Genomic DNA, 21,206 nt, shown 5'->3' on the forward strand with positions numbered 1-21,206 from the left:
CTCGATCGGTACAACAAGAGATTCGAGGACCTGTTCCACGAACGTACAACAACTTTGTTTAGTTTCATTCGCAAGGAAACGACTGCCGAGCGAATATTTCATCGCAAGTTACTCGAAATTCCTGGACCAAATCACTCGATCTTGTACAACGACTTTTATTATCAAAGGTAGTTTTACTCTCGTCAAATTGCCAATGTAGCTTCGTCTTCGTTGTTCGTCTTTTCACGCTCAAAATATTCTCTCAAGGATATTCCTGTGTCCGGGCTTGTTCTATCAACGTACACTGATTTTCTTTCGTTTTAATCCATTAAAGGCTAATATCGCGTTGACCCACCATATTTGCAATTTCTTCGATCAGTTCGCGTTAACGAATTCTGTTTTCTTTATCTGTAGATATATGAAATTTGCTATCGTCTTAAAACCTCGTAAAAATCTTTCTTCTTTTTATATATCCTTTATAAATCTCTCGAATAGTTCAGTACAATTAATTACATTTTTGAAAAATTGAATTTTATTGTAGACGTGTCGATTTCAATACATTCACCGACGATCGCTAAAATCGACCACTGTACTGCGTGTGTACGCGTGTTATTGACCGTGCGTGAGTAAATCTGTCGGGTGGTTTCTTTCGAGTCTTCTGGGCAGCTCTCTGAATAGCAGCTTGCAATTAATAGGTTTTAATAGATTTTCTATTCCGTACGAAGCATTGACATGGTTTCTAAATCATTGGAAAATAGGAGCATGAACAAATACTTCTTCTAGTCATTGTGTACGATGTACTCAGTCGTGTATCATCATCGTATTAATGAAATTCCAAAATGTTTCAAATGTATAAAACAGGCAATATATACAGGGTGGTTGGTAACTGATGGTACAAGCGGAAAGGGGATGGTTCTACGCGAAAAAAGAAGTCGAAAATATGGAATAAAATTTTTTTTTTTAATTTTTCCATCGAGACAACGATCTACAGTGAGATCCGTGACAAAGTGCACGCGTACCGAGCGAAAATTCAAAGTCGATTTTCTCGAAAACAAAGCCTCGAAAGAAAAATTTTTATTCTATATTTTCGACTTCTTTTTTCGCGTACAATCACCCCCTTTCCGCTTGTACCACCAGTTACCAACCACCCTGTATATATGAAATTTATATAGTACATGGTAAATGTCCAAATATCTTCGTGAGCCAATGTATAACATTATGATAAATCATCGATCGCTTCTTAATGGGATAATAAAGTCTTGGCAAATCGCGCTATTCTGAAATTCTGACGCCTCCACCTTCGTCTTGCGTAAATTCGAACGATCGTAAGAAGCGACGAAGAATGTTCCCCTCGTGGACGCAGCAAGATCTCAATTGTATCGATACAGGTTCATCGTTGTTCGGGGAAGCTCGAAGGGAGGAAGGAAGAAAGAATCGGGCGATATAAGCGTCTGTGATGTTTCGTCGTTGTATTTATCACGCGTTCCCCCTGCCACCCGTAGATCTTCAGCATCGTTGCCGAGTGCCTTTTATCAGTTGTAGCGAGATACATTAGGACGAGTGCGGAGCGTGTCGAGGTTTCACGAGCTGAAAGAAGGGCCAGCAAAAACGAAAGAAATGTTTTTCCACTTAAGAATCGTTCGTTCGATGGACCGTTAAAAGGAGGCGATTCTTTTTCCTCGTACATTGTCGAATAGCAAAGGAAAACGAAACGAGAAGCTGGACGAAGTTTGTCTTTAAAAACATCGCTGGATAGCTGCGAATTTCCATCGACGACGAATATCCAATCTAGAAGCGTGAAATCACACGAAACCACTGCTATCAAATATTTAGTCACCTGGTACAATTCCGTCAAAAGATCGATATTCTTATTATACTTTGAAAGTTACAATAGAAAAATACTTTTTCACCGTTGGATATTCCTCCGCTTCTTGTTACAACTGAAATCAATCGTTCTGCTAGATTTAAATTGAGACCAGCGGATATACCTGCGAAGTTTCCATGTTGTATCGCTCGAAGATAAACAAACGAATGCGTAAACAGTTGCTGTCTGATAACAACGATCCTACGGTCGCTGCAGCGCGGAGGGAGAAAAGCTGTGCTTACGGAACTCGGACGATCTCGTCGAGGAAACCTTGACACTGGCTCGTCTATCTCATCCATAGGCGTCCGTAGGTATTGGAATTTCTAGATCCGCGTTCCTTGCCGCTACGAGGGTCACGTAAGATCGAGCGGACGAGTGGAATTCGATTCATAGATCGGTTTCGAAGAACGATGTCGCGAGAGATCAATGGATCACGGATGGGAGAAACTATCTGGAAAGCATCGTCTTTTGGCTTTTCTTTTACCTCGCGCATTTTAGGTTGCAAAGCGCAACGCGGGCTATTCAAACGAACGACAAAGGAGCCGCCGATGATAAAGCCGCGTGTTTGATTCAGGCGTTTCGGACTCGAGGAGCAACGGGGGAAAAAAATACGCGAAGAGAGGAAAGAGAAAGACAAAGAAAGAAAGAGATTGGTATCGCGTGGAAGAAGGAAGTGTTACGCGATGCAAGAGCGCGTTCCATCCAGTTAGATCTGGCCTAGGTTGACCAAGCCACCTAGAGAAGCGAGATGCCGGGGTGGGAGGCGTCCCTACTGATCAGGGGTGTCAGTTGGGGTGGAGGAAGAGGGTGGTCGAATAGGTGGAAACGCATGCGCTCCCTTTAGCCGGTATGCTGGCAGGGATGCTTCGCCACGAGCGAGACAAAGAAGCGTCTGCGACAAGGAGAACGACTGCCAGTGACGGAGAAAGACAGCTACAGAGCGCGTGCGAGGGAAAGAGATATCGCGAATGGGGAAAGAAGAGAAGGATAAAGAGGGAAGACAAGGATCTAAAAAGTAAAAGGGAGATCGCGACTGTGGAAGCGCGACGCGAGACCGATAAAGATAAGCGGAGTGCGTCGTGTTTGCGTTGGAGAAAGAAAAATCGAGTGAAAGGGGTGAAAAAAGAGAGAAAGAGAGAGAGAGAGAGAGAGAGGGAGAGAGGGCTAGAGTGACACGCAGCGATGGCTAGAACAGGAGGGAGGAAGCGAGGTCCGCCACGTCTAGGCAGCTCGAGAGACTCTACTCCCACCCAGCTCTCCTCTTCCTTGCTCGCTTTCTCTCTCTCCTCTTTCAGTGTTCGTTCGAACACGGCCCGGTACGGTTCTATCGCCCCGTGCTCGAAGGATCCTCTTCGTGATGGGAGCTCGCTGCCGCGGTGGTATCGGCAGGTTCCCTCGGTAGCCGATTCTCCGACCCACCGATGTCGCACGGCTCGTCAGGGTGACACGCGCGGTTCCTAGACAGGCAGTTCTCGTTTGCGGTCGGATAATCGGCACGTATACGCGCGTACACTCACACACGCTGTGTACACACACACACAACACATACACACATGTACATGTACATATATACACGGAAAATCGGAAGATAAACGTCCGTGGTCTCTGTCACGGGGAACGTGGTTCGAGAGGAGTAAGAAACACGAAACCGGAGAAAGAGGGTGAAGTGCGTGTGGAGGAGAGTGCGAGATCCAAAGAGGGAGGTACCTAAGTGCACGCAAAAGCGGAAAGGGAGCCGCGAACAAGAGAACCTCCGAAAATATCGTTTCGATGAGGAAACGGTGGTGAGAACTCCGCTAGCGAGAAGACGCGGGTTTGCACGAGTGTCGACAGTTGGCTTCCACTCGAAATCGCAAGGATAGACAGAGGGGCCATTCACCGTTACTATACGCCACGAGGGCGATCGGAGTCAAAGTCGTTTGTCATTGTCGATAGCTGTTCACCCTCTGGGAACGAAACTCGGGGCAGCTGTAGCCGTTTGTGTCACGGCGGTCAGAGGTCGGCGATTCGATCTCGAATCAAATCGGGGTTGGTCGAGGCGCTTCCGTCGTACGGGAGGGAAGGAAAAGCATAAGAGAAAGTCGGAAGAAAGATGTCGGGAAATTATTCGGTCCGGTGCGAGCCCGGTCTAGTGGTGCCGTTATGGGGACCACTGGAGAACCTCTACCTCTCCGATGTGATTTTCCGCGGATTTGTCTACTTTCTTCTGCTGTTGTACCTGTTCATCGGCGTGTCGATAATCAGCGATCGTTTCATGGCGGCGATCGAGGTAATCACATCGAAGGAGAAGGAACTGGTGGTTCGCCGCCAGGGTAAGGAGCCGCAGATCGTGGTGGTGCGGGTGTGGAACGAGACCGTGGCGAATTTGACGTTGATGGCGCTGGGTAGCAGCGCGCCGGAGATCCTCTTGTCGATCATCGAGATCTGGGCGAAAAATTTCCAGGCTGGAGAATTAGGGCCGGGCACGATCGTCGGCTCGGCTGCCTACAATCTCTTCGTCATTATCTCTCTGTGCGTGTTCGTGATACCAAACGGCGAGACCAGGAAGATCAAGCACCTGAGAGTGTTCTTCGTGACCGCCACGTGGAGCATCTTTGCTTACGTTTGGCTGTACGTGATCCTGGCGGTTTCCAGTCCCGGCGTGCTCGAGGTTTGGGAAGGTATCCTCACCTTTTCATTCTTCCCAGCCACGGTTCTCACGGCCTACGTGGCCGATCGACGTCTGCTCATCTACAAGTATCTGCACAAAGGCTACCGGATGAACAAGAGAGGAGTGATCGTGCAGGCCGAGGCCGGTGATTCGGACGGTGGGGTGGAGCTCGAGATTAAACCTCAGCAGGACAACTTCCACAACATGACGGACGCCGACACGCCCGAAGCAAAGGAGTTCGAGCAGACCAGAAGGGATTACATCAACACTCTGAGAGAACTAAGAAGGAAACATCCCACTTTGCCGCTGGAACAACTGGAGGTGATGGCTCACGAAGAGGTGCTCGGAAAGGGGCCGAAGAGCAGAGCGTTCTACAGGGTACAGGCGACCAGGAAGATGGTCGGCGCAGGAAATCTGAGCAAGAAGATCAGCGAAAGGGCGCAGAGCGATCTGAGCGAGGTCAAGGCCGAGCTGCAAAGGCAAGAGGCGGAGAGCATCGACATCGAGAACGTGAACGCCATGAGAATCTTCTTCGAACCTGGCCACTACACCGTGATGGAAAACGTCGGTACCTTCGAGGTAGGAGTGACCAGAGTTGGCGGTGACCTAACCAAACCGTGCACCGTCGATTACTGCACCGAAGATGGCTCGGCCGAGGCTGGTTCCGATTACATCAGCGCCAAGGGCACTCTAACCTTCGATCCGGGCGAGACCAGGAAAACCATCAAGCTCTCCGTCATCGACGACGAGCTGTTCGAAGAGGACGAGCATTTCTACATCAGGTACAGTTGTCTTCTTCTTTTTTCCCGCCCATTTCTCGACTCGAACACTGTATCCACCGAGACCATTGTTTCGACGAGTGTGCGCCAACTGCCACTCGCTTTAACGTCAATCCGTTTTTGTTTTCGTTGAAATTTAGCAAGGATTTCCTTCGTTCGTACTCCGACCAGAACTTTGCGATTCCAGGCATCTGTTTGGCAAATGCTAACATCGCCCCGGTAATAACGGGCGAAGTTTCGCCAACTTAGCAGACACGGGCCTTTACTCGCTTCCGCGGACATTCTCGACGATAAGCAATGTAAACTGTCAGAAATTTTAACGAGTTTAGATATCCTATCGATCCTTGTTCCGATGAATATTCCTCGAAAAACACACGACTTTCTCTTCGGGTCGTTCCTTCGTCGTTCACCGCTGCGAATCTTCAACGACTATCGCGTGTAAAAGTTTCTCCCACGAGTTTTCTTTAAAGTACAATATCAATAACAAGCGGAGTTAAAAAATCCAAGACGATAATATTCGAAGGATATTCGCACGTGCTGAAGTTTCACCTATGAAAGATTCCACAGCCTGTGACACTTATTCAGTGGATAAGATCGAAACAAACACGGCATCAAGTAGCAACCGCGACGAAGCAATTTCGTGTTCGCGGTACCGAAGAATTTCATCTGTCTCGTCCGCGATTCGTGGAACAACGCGAGAGGAAAAGCGAGAGGGGAAAAGCTTCCATGCCGGAAATGTCGGTCGAACGAGCGGCAAAGATATTCAGAGGAGAAGATCAAGGACGCGTAGAGATCGGACTGCGGAACTACACGTACCTCTAGTTTTATTGCCACGGTCAATGACGACGCGGAAACTCGAACGAGTGTCCCTGTGGCGCACGCTAGCTGTCTATTAAAGCTAGAGACGAATCAGTGGCTCGAAATCGCATTAAGCTTTCGAGAGATAATCGGTCGGATGAAAGGTGGCAGGGCGGCAAGTCGTTGGTGTGCGAAAGGTTTGCAACCGATTGACCGACAACGTGTCAGTCCTCTCGGATCAGCTTGAACTTGCACAGCATTACAACTGTAATGAGATATAGGACATGGCGTGGAAAATCATCAACGCTGATTCGTAGAATTACGATCACGGTTGTAATTTAACTTCGTTTACGACGCGGTCACCGTGTGATTCTTTCATTTTGACTGAATTGGCTGACTGTGTCTGATCGTTGGCTGATCGTAATTCTTTATTTTTTGCTATAAAATAATTCGACAAGGTTCGCGTGAAAGTATCTGCATATAAATTTATTTTATTCAATAACAAAACTAGAAAATAATTCGATATGCTTCTGTTTATGTTCGTCAGAAAGATACCAGTCTCTCGAACAGTAAGATACGAATACTTCCCTTCGATTTCAAAATCCTAATATTCCTTTGATACGGTTAATATAAAGTATTTATGGTCTCTGTCAATTAGAGGCGATCACAAGAAATTACGGATCGCTGTAGAAAGTATAATCGTAATTGGGAACAAACGTGATCGAATCACTCGTGATAAGCATAAGTAGCAGTTTACGTCATCTCTGGTAAAGTAGGATTGTTCGTGCCACCTACATCGGTTCACGAAAGTATTTGAACACTTGCAGGAACTTCTTACGAACGTGTCATGTGCGTTGTATGAAATATTTTGAAATTTCGAGAGTACTTCGATGAAACACCTAATGCCATATTGGTTAAATTTGAAACGAATTTGAAAACGTATATGAAACGGAGTGATATTTGTTGGAAGCTGGAAAACTTTATGATTTCCGATGAATTAGATCTGTTCTCCTATAGACAAATTTCCATAAAATCCGCAGTTTACTTATCACGTTTGTCCGTATTAATACGTTGACTATCACGTGAATTTTATTTACCTCCATAGATCCAGGTATTCCAGACCATAATGTTTAATCATTGCAAAATACTATACCGCACTTTATCCGACAATGCTTTATCATCAATTCAAGTGATCCGCATCGTTGAAAATTATTTACTCCATAAAATGAATTTCATTATTTTAATCGTAACAAAAGATTTAATAGCATCGATCACCGGCAACCATCGTGGCGATTAACGCGTTAACGTCAAAAAGCAAAACACGGAGGAAATTTCAAGGGTAGGAATGATAGTCGATTAGGGCGGGGCAAGGACGAACGCCATGTCGTAAGAAGGTGAAACTTTTGGTTGGTCGACCAACGTACAACGATGAATTGCCTGCAACCGCTGAATGTGCTCATCCGGGAAGCGGAGAAACGAGGAATCAAAGGAACAATGGGACAGCGCGTTTTTGTCAAACATGTCGGACCTTGAAAAATCGTTCGGCTACGCGACGTGGAAAAACGAACGAGAGAAATATTACAAAATGTTTCATTGTTTCCGTGAAATGTATACATCGAACTCTGGAAAACGTTTTCCTTTTTCGCCGCTGTTACACCGTGATGAAACTGGGCCGAGGTCGAGCTACAATATCCAGCCAGGATGGAGATAAATAAAAGGAACTTGGATGTACATTGTTGCAAGGATCATCAGGGAGTAACGAGCGACGAGATTGCTCAGTTGTTCCTTTTGTTTCTATGACTCGGGGATTAGAGGATTAGACCGATTTCGTCCTTTCCACACGACGGTCCAGACAAAAGTCTCAGAGAATTCGTTTGGCTTTTATACGACGACGTTGTTACGAAGGCCGCGTGAATCGATCGCAGACAGGATCAAGTTCCAGATACGTACGATTCTAACTCGTTGCTCCTTCATTTGTGAATACAGACGTATCGAATTTTATCGAGTAAGGTGTCCCGACAATTTGACAAACTTATCTACGCTAACGTCCAGGCTGGATATCGTTTCTTCCGCACGTTTCCTAAGAAAACATGTTGACTTTCTGTTTGGACAACTTGAGATTATTAAAGCTGGTATTAAGCTTTCCCATATACACTGCGTCCGCTACACCCAACGTCAGACGTCGCGTCTCTTGCCAATCGTTCGACTGTTCGAACGATCATAAGGAAAAATTACAACACGTTTCTAAACATTCGATTGTGACTGTTCCACGAGAAGATATGGTCGACGAGACTCGATCAGCGTTCGCGGAAGAGCAACCAGGACGCCCTATTTGCACCGTGAAAAACAGGAAGCGGATTCGATACCAGACGTACGCTCGTGGGCGTCTGCCGGTCGACGATCTAGTCGCGATAGCGAATTGATAATCGCCGGCAGCGCATCTTTCAATTAACTTTGGTCCGGATGGCGCGCGCTATTACATTACCGCTTAAACTCGGCGCACAAAGGGACTGGTTGTCTGCTCGCGGTTTCATCGACGCCAACACGGACACCAACGCACGTCCGTACGTCAATTAGCGTCGATTCGTCGATTAATCGTCGCGACGAACAGCCTTTGACAGATCATAAATGAACACTCACGAGAGTTCTCGAGGTCGGTCGCTATTTTGGAGAACTCGCGCGACGTGAACACCGTGGACGAAAAAGTTCCATTTACTCTCGAGTATCGCGGTCGCTCGCAGAATCTTCGAGTTCGTTACGAGGCACTCGTGGTCTTCTCGCGAATACTCGGCTTTTTATCCAACGAAGAGACGAAAACCGCGCGAAAATTGCAACTGGAATACGGCAGCGATGCTCCGCAGTACTCGGCACAAGTACCAGCTAGTTGGATTAAGAGCGACAAAAATTTCTCTCTCTCTCGAAACTACCTCCATCGCGCAGTCTTAAAAGTAGGGCGCACGAATTCTTGGAATTTTGTGCAATAGTTACGGATCGAACGGAAACCACGATGTTCTAGATTCGAATGACCGTGTAGGTGTCTACGATGACGCGTACTAGCAGCAGGTTACTTTACGGGCGAAAAGAAATATTCAGAAGTAAAATACGTAAAAGTGAAAGAAACCTATGTTGTGTAAAAATATAGTGGACCAGGTTTGTAGACACCGAACGATGTTTCTACAATTACGAAATGGGTACAGAGAGATACGTGTTTAGCCTGAAAGTCAAATAGAAGAGAAATTTGGGAAATTTTAAAATTGCACTTATAACAAAATTGCGTATGACAGAAAATGTAAAACGTAACTCATCGTTCGTCAATGTAAAACGTAAAATGAAACTTCTACTATTTTTATTTGATGATCATGTTGGTAGCAACGTTCTGATTAAAACTTATGTGTGTGCTCGTTGCATTGTGGATCGCTCGAACGTCCCGCTGTCCAGCTCCGTTCTTCTCATGCATTCGACACTCGTTTTATCTTCGATAGTCAAACGCTTAGATGGTAACGCTATGAAGATTGTCAACTTCGCGTTCGAGATTGTCAACTGGATGGGGACCGTTTCCGGCTAAAGTACACTTCGAAGATTCCGTCAATTCCGTCGACGTTCGCCTTGAGAGTTGAGAAATGGAAGCGAAACGATCTTTTCTAAGTTTTCTAACCGATCTTTGGAGAATCGCTTTAGCGGAATTGCTGGTAGGTCAGCCATTAGTTCGCGGAATTAGAATCGCTACACTCCCGTTTATGCAGCCTTATACAGTCTCTATCCTATAGTCTATAGTCTTTATCTATCTCTCTATAAGTTTCATAGCGAATAATAATCGTTTATGGCTTTAACGAACCTTAATAAGGTTGTCTGTAAGTGTCCCTGTACTTGCTTCACGACAGTCCGCAATTCCGTTACAGTTTAAGGAAAATATTTCTGGAATGGTTGTTCGTTTTGTATTTCTCGTTCTTAGAAGGCTTTAGAACTTCTTACTTCCGTCGTGCGGCAACGAAGTTCAACATCTACCGCGCGTTTAGCGTCGTTATCAAGGAAAGCCGATAACATCGAGGGTCGAAATCGGCGTAGATCAGGCCAGCGCAAACGAGCGCAAACGAGCGCAAACACGACGATTTTCAAGAAATCCTGCGAGTCCTAATGATTTTCTTAACTTCGCGATAATCTTCGTCGATCTGGCGACACGCCCGAGCTTTCTCGCGAGAGAAACGCCGGTCACAGGGGGAAAATTTATTTCCTCGGCGTTCGTGTCGCCGTTGAACAAGATGGACAGGCCTCGATAACGAGCGAAACGTTGCACGGTGTTGCTTTTATTTCGCTGCGGCGATCGTTAGAACGAAGGCCCGGAACCGGGACAGAGAGAGAGAGAGAGAGAGAGTAATTACGGGCAGAGAATTTCGAGTCTATGGCGAATTCATACGTTCAGATATCAGTTCAGGACTAGTTCTCGATTACATGTTCATGCCACAGGCCACGGGGAAAGGAGGGGAAACGAGGCTGCACGAGCGCTAGAATTCCTCCCCTGTTGCCGATGAAGCGAAGAAACGCGGTACATTAAGCTCCAGCGGAACTCGTGCAGCCGGGTTCCAAGTTATTTCGAGTCTCGCTTATCTGACCGACTCCATCCGAAGTTTGCTCTCGGAAGAAAAGCAATTAGCTTAGATGGGCCGGTTTGATCGGCGGAAATGTTCCATTGCGAGCTGTGCCTCGCAGCGTTACGACGCGATGCATCGCGATGACGAATGCCTATGGCGGAACAATCGGTCCGAGACAGTTCTGAAACCCGGTCCGGCGTTCAATGATTTAGTAAATACGATAGGAATATTTTACCATGCTATTATCGCGTACCATCTACGACTATTTGGACACTTGGTGCAATTTGATCACGTGTTTCACGTTTTCATCGCATTTTCAACGTTACGACGGAAGAACGTTAAAATATTCTGTTAAAATTAACATCGTTCTAATTGCACATTCCTTTCTGGAATCTCAAGAAACTTAACACGAACACGGCTATTGTAGAAACAAAAACCTCGTCCTTCCAACATCCCAACATCGGACGGTTACATTTAACGTGGCTTAACTTCGCAAGATCAACTTCCGCCCACTTTCAACCTATCTTTTATCCATGTTGGTATCAATTCCTATTAATCGTTGGTTTCATCGATGGCTTTATACCGAAGGATCAAACGACAAGGTTAGATGCGTTTCATTTCAAGTACATTTTAGTATCCGTGGAAATTAGTCGAGATACACGCGGACCTGGAAACTTCGAACGTCTCCAGATTTCTCACAGTACTAAGACGCTAACAACGACGACGATCTGATGTTACAGATTGAGCAACGCGTCGCAGCCTGCCATGCTGGTGTCACCTAGCTTGGCGACCGTGATGATCCTCGACGACGATCACAGCGGCGTGTTCGGCTTCCCCGAAAGAGACATCGAGCTGGTGGAAAGCGTTGGTCAGTTTGCTCTGCGGGTGGTGAGATACAGCGGTGCCAGGGGACGCGTGACCATCCCCTATCGCACCATCGAAGGAACGGCCAAGCCTACCAAGCAGTACATGCACACGGAGGGCTCGCTCACCTTCGAGGACAATCAGACCGAGTAAGTGTTGCACATAAGCGTCTCCATAAAATTTCAAGGTTTACGATCGCGCCAGTAGTTAAATAGCGGCAACAGTTCGCCTCAGGTTGATTAGTTAACCTATATTTCGATACTCGAGCGTATTACGGTCCGATTAAATGATCAGATTACAAGAACTAGGACCCGTATGTAACTAAATTCGGAGAAGTTGGTTGAAACGCGGACATGCAAACGGCTGGCGAGCTATAACTCTACCGAATCCTTCGAGTCGGTTTTGCAATCGTATTCTTTTATCGCCAGTAGTCGAGTTTATTAGTCACGAGTTGATTAACGAGGAAAATGCGAGAGAATTTCTGTTGGCTGTGCGAAATTTATCGTTTACATCGTACGTTTGGCATTTTTCTGCGAACGTAGAGCGGGGAAACTGGAGCGCGCCTGTGACGTAAAAAATTCCAGAGTCACAGCTGTATTTATAGATAATTGATCAAGTAAGATAGAGCTGAAACTCGAAGCGTGTAGCACGCGCCTAACTGGGGGATAGGACGTGGCTGAAAGTTAGGGGTGGATTTCGAACGCAACGAAATCCATGGACGCGAGGCAGATTTATCGACGACCTTAATTGGTTTCTCACCGAGTAGCTCCGTAAAGAGCTTTGCATTAGGTAATTCGCTGGGGGCGATCGCCAATCATCAGTTATCAAGCCGAGTTTTTATTCGCTGAATGGCGTTTCGAAGCGACGAGGCGCGGGGATCGACAGGGAAGCGTGGAAATTTATTCTTGACCTTAATCGAATTTTCAACGGTCACCGTCCAACATTGTGCATTTCACTGCACAGTGGCTCTCTGATCGTATTAAATATCTGATCGAGGCGCCCTTGTAATTAAGCGATTCTTTACGACCAGTCGTCTAAAAATCGGACGACCTGATGCTTATCTGTTACGAGTAGCGCTTATTATTGCTACGTAGGCAATAAAGACGGCGTACAAGATGTCGAGGTTCGGCGTGGCACGAGCGAATCGTTTCTCCTTTCGTAACATGTCACGACACGAGCTCTTAACGACCCAGGGGCCACGCTTAGGCAACGATATTACGATATTAAAGATCTAAGAGGGGTCATCTAGCGATGTAGCCAGGACATAAAGCACCGTACACAGCGGTGTTAGAAAAATTCACCCGTTTCACAGTTGTCGAGCGTGGTATACATTTTAAAGAGACAGCAAGAGAAAGTTGCAAGTTAACGTCTCGCTCGCGGAACAAATGCCATGCATTACGTATTTTCGGCGTCCGAAAAGGGAAACTTTAGTTTCGCGTAGATTTTGTTACGACGTTACATCATTTTGATAACGCGAACGTATCGAAACTCGCAGAGACGATGTCAGAGACGGTAGAACGATACTAATATATGTGACGTAACTGTGTATTTTCGCTCTTATCGTTTCTTCGATAACGTTACTTTTTCACCGGACTGTGAAGTAACCGTGGAGGAAACAAAGTCACAATGAAATATGTACAATTCGCGTTCCAAAGAGGATCGATGATCGGAAGCTACAGCGAGTTGGTACAATCGAGAAACGTCATCGAAGAACGTCGGCTCGAACATTATGCATCCCGTTGTGCGCTGCGATTAATGGAATTTAAAGCTGGTTGACTGGCTCGATCGAATAAATTAAATGGTAGCTGCTCGATGGGTTGAGGTAAACGCGGGGCAACGATGCATAATTCGAAGGAGCGGCTGTTTCGTCGCGTGTAAATCAACGATCAGTCGTTATCGTATCTGGTTCGACGATTATCAATCGTCCAGTGAATAATTAGAGCATGGAGAGTCGCTCCTTCGCAAACGCGCACGCGAGCCATTTTCGAGATTCATCACGCAAACTTTGTATTCGAAGGGGAGCTCTCCTGGAAAATATTCCACGAACGTTGGAAGAAAGAGGCTCCGATTTCCAGCCAGTTGAGCAAACTGACGAAAAGCAACTCGCAATCGATAAAAATCAAGCCGCTGTTCGAAACGTTCCAGAAAAGAGAATACAGATTCATGATCGTTCACACGTACTCGCAGTAACAAATTCCTCGAATTGTCTTCTGATCGCTAGAAATCTGTCATTCGGTTCAGCTTCTGTCGGCAACGGATCAGGGTGGAAGTTGCTTTTTTCGAAGAAATTGTAATGTGAGTGAAGGGCGAAGGATCCTCCATTCCTTCCCACGGATCAACTTTCCGCTGGATGTCGTTTAAACGCTGCGCGAAGCAAGCTGAGAAGCTTATTTGTTTCTTAAATTCGAAATGTCAAGCAGACTCGACGGGTTGCTTCTGGTTAATTTGCTAGTCAATGACTGCTACTTCCCTTGGGCGTTGTTCATGAACGCTTGCTAATTCGTGGTCATTCTCAAGTTTCTCTAAAACTTCCGAGTATTGTACCGAAAACGCTGACAAGTCAACTTTTTCCAAGCCGTGTCGCAGCTATATCTTACTTAACCACAGTTCCTAACACATTCCACCGTAATAGAGCGGTATCCTCGTTGATCGATTGCAAAGCGAGTAACGTTAATTCTCGCGGTTTGTCGTGTACGTAAAAAGAAATCGACGGATCGCCGGTGAATGACACGAAGAACGTGGAAGTGTGAAGGCGAGTTCCATAATGGTGCGCGAAGAAACTAAGAATAGGAAGAGTCGATAAAGAATGCAGTCTGGAATGAAAAACACGGGACGGAGGCAAATTTACCAGAAAACTGTGCTTCGATAACGCGCTAACAGTCGAAAGCTACATCGGATCCGCTGCTTTTATCGATGAAACATGTTTGTTGGCTGTGAACACGGTCGAACGTCGCGTACACTCCTTGTGCGGCGAGTCTGATCTATGGTGGTCTCGTTCTACTTCAGCGTATCCTCGATTCTTTTAATTCCTGTTCTAGGAAAGTTCTTGCTAAGCTCTTTATCAAACATTTCTAAATTTATTTCGAGCAACTGCTTTCGAAACTGTAGGGTAAGGTAGGAATTTCGAAATAGTAGGATATCTGCTTCAGGCCGAGCAATCTTCCTTGTAATCTGTCACATTCAATTACGAACAATTTTTAAACGATCCATTAGGTTGTCCCAAAAGTGTCTTACGTTTCATATGGAAATAACATTATTTTATTGAATTACGATCCATTTTGCAGTAACATTAGGTTGTCCGAAAAGTTCCTTTCGTTTCATAAATTGATAACGGATGAACAACAATTTGTTTTATATTATTTTATTGAATTAGGTATGATCCATTTCGTTCTATTTCTATTGCTACGTTCGTGCATAATTCAGAAGACTAATGTAAAACAAAAAAACATTGTGCGTCTATTATTTCCTTATAAAACGAAAGAAGGTCTTTGGACAACCTAACACAATCGAAGGGAGACTATTTAATTTTATTAATTAGCGTGATATCGTTCTACGCGGGAACATATATCGTGTACGTTGACTATCGCAGTTTTCTACGAAAATATGACTTTTGTATTCGTCAAAAGGAAACAGATCTCTTTTACGAATGTTAATATTTTCTCTTCTACTTATCTCGATTCACTAGCATGTGCATATTATTTTATCTTATCTTATCGATAATCTTGTATGTAAAAAAATGCGTCAGATTTCATCGAGTCATAAAATTGATCGAAAAACTGGAATTCCTGAAGCTCTTTCGCGTTTGGTCGTTCGGTCTTTTCGATCGCCAGTTGGTTTAACGAACGTCCTTTTTGAATAGACAACGAGGAAGAAATTAGAGAGAGAGGAATAAGGAAAAAATCGGGGCCAGTGGGCAACGATAAAAAGGGATCGCTTTCGTGGAATCGCTGTCGTGTCCCTTTCACGCGCGATCTCGTCTTTTTACGAGCTCATTAATCCTGCTTTGCATGCGCACTTTCGAGCGTTCCTTTTCTACGAATTTCTTTCTCTTCGACACGAGCAAGGAAAGTCACGAAAGAACAACCGTGAAGCGCACGCGTTCACAGGCGAACCACACTCGTCTTCAACTACGTCCAACGTCGCTTATCTCGCCGGAAACACTTGCCTCCTTTCCGCCGGAGAAACCAATCTTTTCCTATTCGCGACGAAAATGACGCACTTGTCACGCGAATGGTTAGGCTTCGAGGAGTAATGGCTAATGTATGGCGTATTATCGTCTCGTCGCAAGTCTATAATTATGTAGAAACATACTGCTATCCGATACGATATTTTCACTGAGAAAATTTCTACGCAAAACAGGAAACACAGACCTAAAAACGTAATATACAGTTGCTCTAACGAATGAGTAAATATTGGGTTGGCAACTAATTGATACCATCTATTGACAAAATCCGCAATCAATTAGTTGCCAACCCAATAGTGGGAATACACTGGTTTCCTGCTCCTACTTAGTCGTAGAAGATACGTGGCACATCTCGTACGACTTTCTTTTCGTCTCGGAATTAAAGTAAAAATAGGCGACGAGGAGCGTGCGTATTTCTTAAATTGGATCGAAGAAGAAGGACAAGCTTTCTCATTTGGCGAGAACCAGGTGGTTCCGGGGCGTTTCATCCGGACGATTCGTTGGAAATTGTCGAAGGAAGCGGCGCGTTTCGACGATTCTGATCCTATGGAACACAGTTTGCGGAGAGAGGCGAACACGGGCGAAAGCCCGATTTACAAAATATCCGGGAAATTTCAGGGTCTCGAATAAATTGCGGGGAACAGGGGGCCGCAGCACGGAAACGCTGCGAGCGACGCCGGGATTCGTTTTATTTCCGGGCGCCACGTTTTCTAAAGCTTCGCCTCCGCAGTTTTTCGGCCAGAGAAGCGGCGACGGCGGTGAAACGCGAAACTCGTCGCGGCGACGTGCTCGTCCCGCGAGATAGAATTTTCGTCGTCTCTTCTGTTCCAGACAAACGGCTTTCGTTTCTCCAGTTTTCTCGCCGGAAAGCGGAGAACCATGGTGAAAAGCCGAGGAACAGAGTCCCTGCAAAGCAAGTACCATCGAATAGAGAGTTCCTCTTCCCGACAGATGATATCTCGATAGACGTTTATATCGCTTTCCCTTTCCGGCTCTCCTTTGCGACGTTGTTTGCGTTGCAATTCGAATCGCGCCGCTATTTTTCGAAGTCTGTTTCGAATCGAATGGATTTCCACGCAGACGAGACGCGACGAAACGAAACAAAACGGTGTAAGTATGTTTGTTCGACGTCGATATCCGAATATTACTTGGAATAGCGAAATCGATCTTGGCGGAGGGAGGGGCACAGATTCGAACGGCTGTGATAACGAACAATGATAAGACTGACAAAGTGGAAAGCAGAGGGGCGCGATGGGAACGAGAGAATATCGAGAGACGTCGGACGAATAAAAAAAGTACGAGCTAGTAAGTGGGCCAATATGGGGGCGGGAAGCCCGTAAAATGCGGCGTGTTACACCCCTGCGTACCCTTCATTCCCCTGCAACCCCGTTAACTTCTCAAGTGCTAAACACCCTCGTATCTCGGACACTCCCTCTTCTTTCTTCCAGCCTTTCCTCGTAAAAACGCAAACAAGCCTGCTCACCCTAGCTAGCCCCATCTAAAAATCGTGTAACATTTAATCGACGGATGAAGAAACGTTTTGTTTCCACCGGATAATAAATTGATATCTCCGACTATAATCCTCGTTAATACGCACACCGACTACAAGAAGTAATTGCGCATGGACTTATTCGTCGATCAAGCGTTTCTTCACCAGATTCGATGTTTCATGTTCGTAATATCAGATTCTTATGGTCGTACGAAGATACCAGCAAGCGATACGAAATTTAACCCTTTGCACTCTGAATTTTATTTCGATTTCGTTACCAGCCGCTCCCAACGCTTTTAAGTGTTTTACTTGAAATTTACTTTAACTGAGAAATAAGACGATTTAAATAAATAAAGGAAGAAACACACAAGTTGTTGCAATTATTCGTGACAGTCGATGAACGCGCGTTCCGATATTTTTACTATATATCTTCCTAACATTCAATTCTATTTTTTCTTATTAAGAAAAAAGGAGAAATTAATCAACGATTATTATCGATTGACAAAAGATTAATAGACGATATTGTTTCATCGAATTCACTCAAATACCAGTTTTATTTACACTATTGTTGTATTTTCTAATTTTTTAATGCATGGTATATCTTGAAACAATTTCCAGGACTCAATCCTGGTTTTCTTTCACAAAAAAAAAAAAAAAAAAGATGGGACTCGACAAAGGAGCTCGTGAGATAAAAACTGCTGTCAAACTCGACATAGGAGTGCACATACTTTAGTCTGATCAGTTATACCGTAAACTTCGTGACGAATACAATGGCGTGTCGACGCTTCTCGCAGCTGCTGTGCGTAGGGACGACGAGCAAGTTTTCAACGACGCGGTTATCGCGTTACACCAGCTGCTCTAAAACTTGTAATCCATTTAATCGCCGTTCGACTTTTAGACGTCGCTGACAAAGAAAGCTGACGAACCTAACCCCGACCTAACACCGTCAGACGACTGTTGGAATATTTAAGAAAGAATCGCGCGCTCGAGGAAGGCGAGAATTCCACGAGGTCGCGTAAATTTTGCGCGCCCAGGGAAGAGGAGAAACGCTCGCACGGCGAGTTTCAAGAGTCGTCGGTTTTCGGAGTCGCATGGCGGAACGCGTTGTTCTCCGCGCGATAAATCACCGTGGAACGTGTTTTAAGTCGACGTCGCAGCTGCCCCTGACGAATTCCAATTTCCCGGCGTGACATCTTCGCTAGATTTGACTTGCCGGAACTCTGGAATTCGCAATTATGCGGGAACGTGAGCGGTATGAATTACCGTGGACGAATGAGATTCGATCAAAAATTCTGTACTGTCCTTGGTCATTGAATTAGGTTCATGCAGCAGATCGACGCGCTTCTACGTCGCTTAAGTATGACCTAATCGGAGCGCAATTTTCCCAAATCGTCGTAATCATAAATTTAATCGAATCAATTTGCACGCGATTGCATGTACGAACGAATTACTTTAATTATTCTTGTTACTCGTAGAATTAAAATATTATAGAATTAATATAGTTCTTGAAACTGGGCTGATACAGTAGTTACAGTTTCGTTTAAAATAATTTGCACGTTAGACAATCTACGTTCTTCGCAGTATCTATGTTGGTTTCTCTGCATTTAAATTCATAGAAGAAAACCACATAAGTTATTCTAATTATTCGTGACAGTCGATGAACGTACGTTCCGGTATTTTTAGTATATATCTTCCTAACGTTCAATTCTATTTTTTCTTATTAAGAAAAAAGGAAAAATTAATCAACGATTATTATCGATTAACAAAAGATTAATAGACGATATTGTTTCATAGAAATTCGAGCTTCGAATTCGTATTTCATATGTACGCACCGATCTAAAGCTAAAAGAAGCTGCAGAATATCGAAACTTTCGAATCCTAATCCAATGACCATGTATAAATTATACGTTTCTGTCTCGCCGCCGGAACAAAAGAAAAAGCATTTTCTTTTTCCTTTTCTGCCTGTCGAGGCCGACCTAAGAGAATTCAACTCGTCACGAGTTCCTTTGTTATTCATGCTCGCTTTATCGAGCTTTCGTTCGCGTTTCGAAATATATCGAAACGTCATAGAAATCCTGAAACTCGCATAGATGTATTTACGTGTAATACGTGGAACTTTGTGACACACGCGAGGATAGTTTCGAAGCGGGTCCTAACGATGTCGACGCTCATTAAAAGTCCCGCGAACAGGAACATTTAGTCGATGGAACGTCAATGGCGCGGAAACTTGGCCGAAAAGTGAAAAGTCCTCGATGGCGAACTCTTTCGCGAGCAGAGTTGGCGCGCAGTGTATGTCTCTTAACTCGTTCGACTCGACTCGAAGTCGGAACTCATTACGCGTCTTGCCACATCGGTAATTCGTGCAATTTACATTCGGTGCGAGCTACCGTCAGCGAGCCAACTCGACTCGAGTATCTCGACAACTGTTGCCTTCTAACGTTTTCGCAATGGAGACGTGTTTCCGAGAGACATCTCGGACAGGTGTGAAGTTTCTTTCTTTTTCCGAGCGTGCAGTACTCGAGGATGCATATTCCTAAAGAACATGGTTTGTTCTTCTTTAGGCGGCATGTTAGCTCGACGAACAAGTTCGCGTCGCCATGCTTTTAGACATTGTAAATATTTCTTAACGGGGAACACTCGTTAGCCGTACTTTAAATAGAAAGGTAAAGATAAAGAAAATAATAATTGATAAAGATAATTGAGAACGGTTACCACAAGTAACAACTGTTGACGATGACTCGCTACCAGACATCATCGTTACAGGGTCATGAAAAATTTCGTTGTGAAGCTTCTTGACTGACACATTCGGTTAAAAGGATTAAGTTTACCGTAGGAAGCTTAAAAAATGTTTGATATTAAGAAATTAATATTTAAAAATATTTAAATTGGAAAGAACGAGTGTATAGTTTTTACGATGAAAAGACACGAGCGGATTATACGTCTCGCTGCTATCCTTTTAAGAATCTACGTTGGACACGATTCTTTACACGCTTCATGATGTGTTTTACGAATGCAGAGTGTTGAACGATCGAAATGATTAATTTCATGCGCTCGAAGTTAGTCTGGTGAAAACATTCGAGAGGAATGTGATTTATACAAATTGAAAAATTATTAACGATATGTCTATTCATTTTTCACGCTTCTTATGTGAGTATAATAGAGAAGATTCAGCGGTAACACCACCGCTGATGGGATTACTTTTCGGCTCATGATTGAACGAGCGCTCTTCATCAAACTTTCAATGAAACGACGCGATCGATGGATCTTAAAGTTGATACACGAGCGATCTCACTGCGCAATTTCCCATTTACATATCGCGGGAATTTCTATAAAACGTCACTCTATTTTCCTGTACTCCTTTCCACTTTGCAATTTTTATAATTTGATTATCTTGCATGGTATTTGCCACTGAATAACGCACTACCTGTTGTCTCGAAAACAACTGTGTTCCAGCTTCCTAAGTAATTTATTTTTCAACTGCTCGCTCGTAAAATCGTTAAGGTTTCCATGGGAAATAATAGAACGCGATAGAGGAAATTCAACAGTAGCCGATACAAACGAAATTCTTCGTCGTGGCTCTTGTAACGGGTGTACACTATCTCCCTGTACTTAAAATACTTAACTCGTTTCTTAAAATATTTAAAATTGCATAGAGAATTCCGATTCTAACAATCGAGAAGTATAAATAACGCGAAAATTTCACAGAAGCTGGTTAGACTCGAATAATACGGTCGGTCGAGACTCGTCGTACTTTCTGTTATTATTACGAGCGTGGTCATGTTGGAAAGACACTTGATCAATTTTGTTAACTTGTAACTTTGTATTCCCATTGAGTCGAGCTTCGCTATATATATAATATATATATATATAATCACAATTTTCGCCGATTCGTGCCACGATTTTCAAACGTCCAAGATTATAGCTGGTGGATAGGATATAAGGAAGTTCGTGTTTCACATGGAAATTCCAACGTCGTTGCACACCCTCTATACTTAACGACACAATTTACAT

The 21,206-nt window shown here is 44.5% G+C and overlaps 1 protein-coding gene across 1 annotated transcript in view; it reads left to right on the forward strand.

The window, feature by feature from the left end:
• Positions 1 to 3,790: 3,790 nt before the first annotated feature.
• The window catches only part of LOC117231110 (sodium/calcium exchanger 3), a 121,792-nt gene continuing 104,376 nt past the window's right edge, over positions 3,791 to 21,206 (forward strand). The window contains exons 1-2 of the mRNA XM_033489208.1: positions 3,791 to 5,275; positions 11,400 to 11,672. Coding sequence (XP_033345099.1) covers positions 3,936 to 5,275; positions 11,400 to 11,672 — 1,613 coding nt within the window. The 5' untranslated portion in view covers positions 3,791 to 3,935. The remainder of the gene's footprint in view (positions 5,276 to 11,399; positions 11,673 to 21,206) is intronic.

Source organism: Bombus vosnesenskii, unplaced genomic scaffold (genome assembly GCF_011952255.1).
Source record: "Bombus vosnesenskii isolate JDL3184/JDL3185 unplaced genomic scaffold, Bvos_JDL3184-5_v1.1 scf7180000013270, whole genome shotgun sequence".
Lineage (NCBI taxonomy): Eukaryota > Metazoa > Arthropoda > Insecta > Hymenoptera > Apidae > Bombus > Bombus vosnesenskii.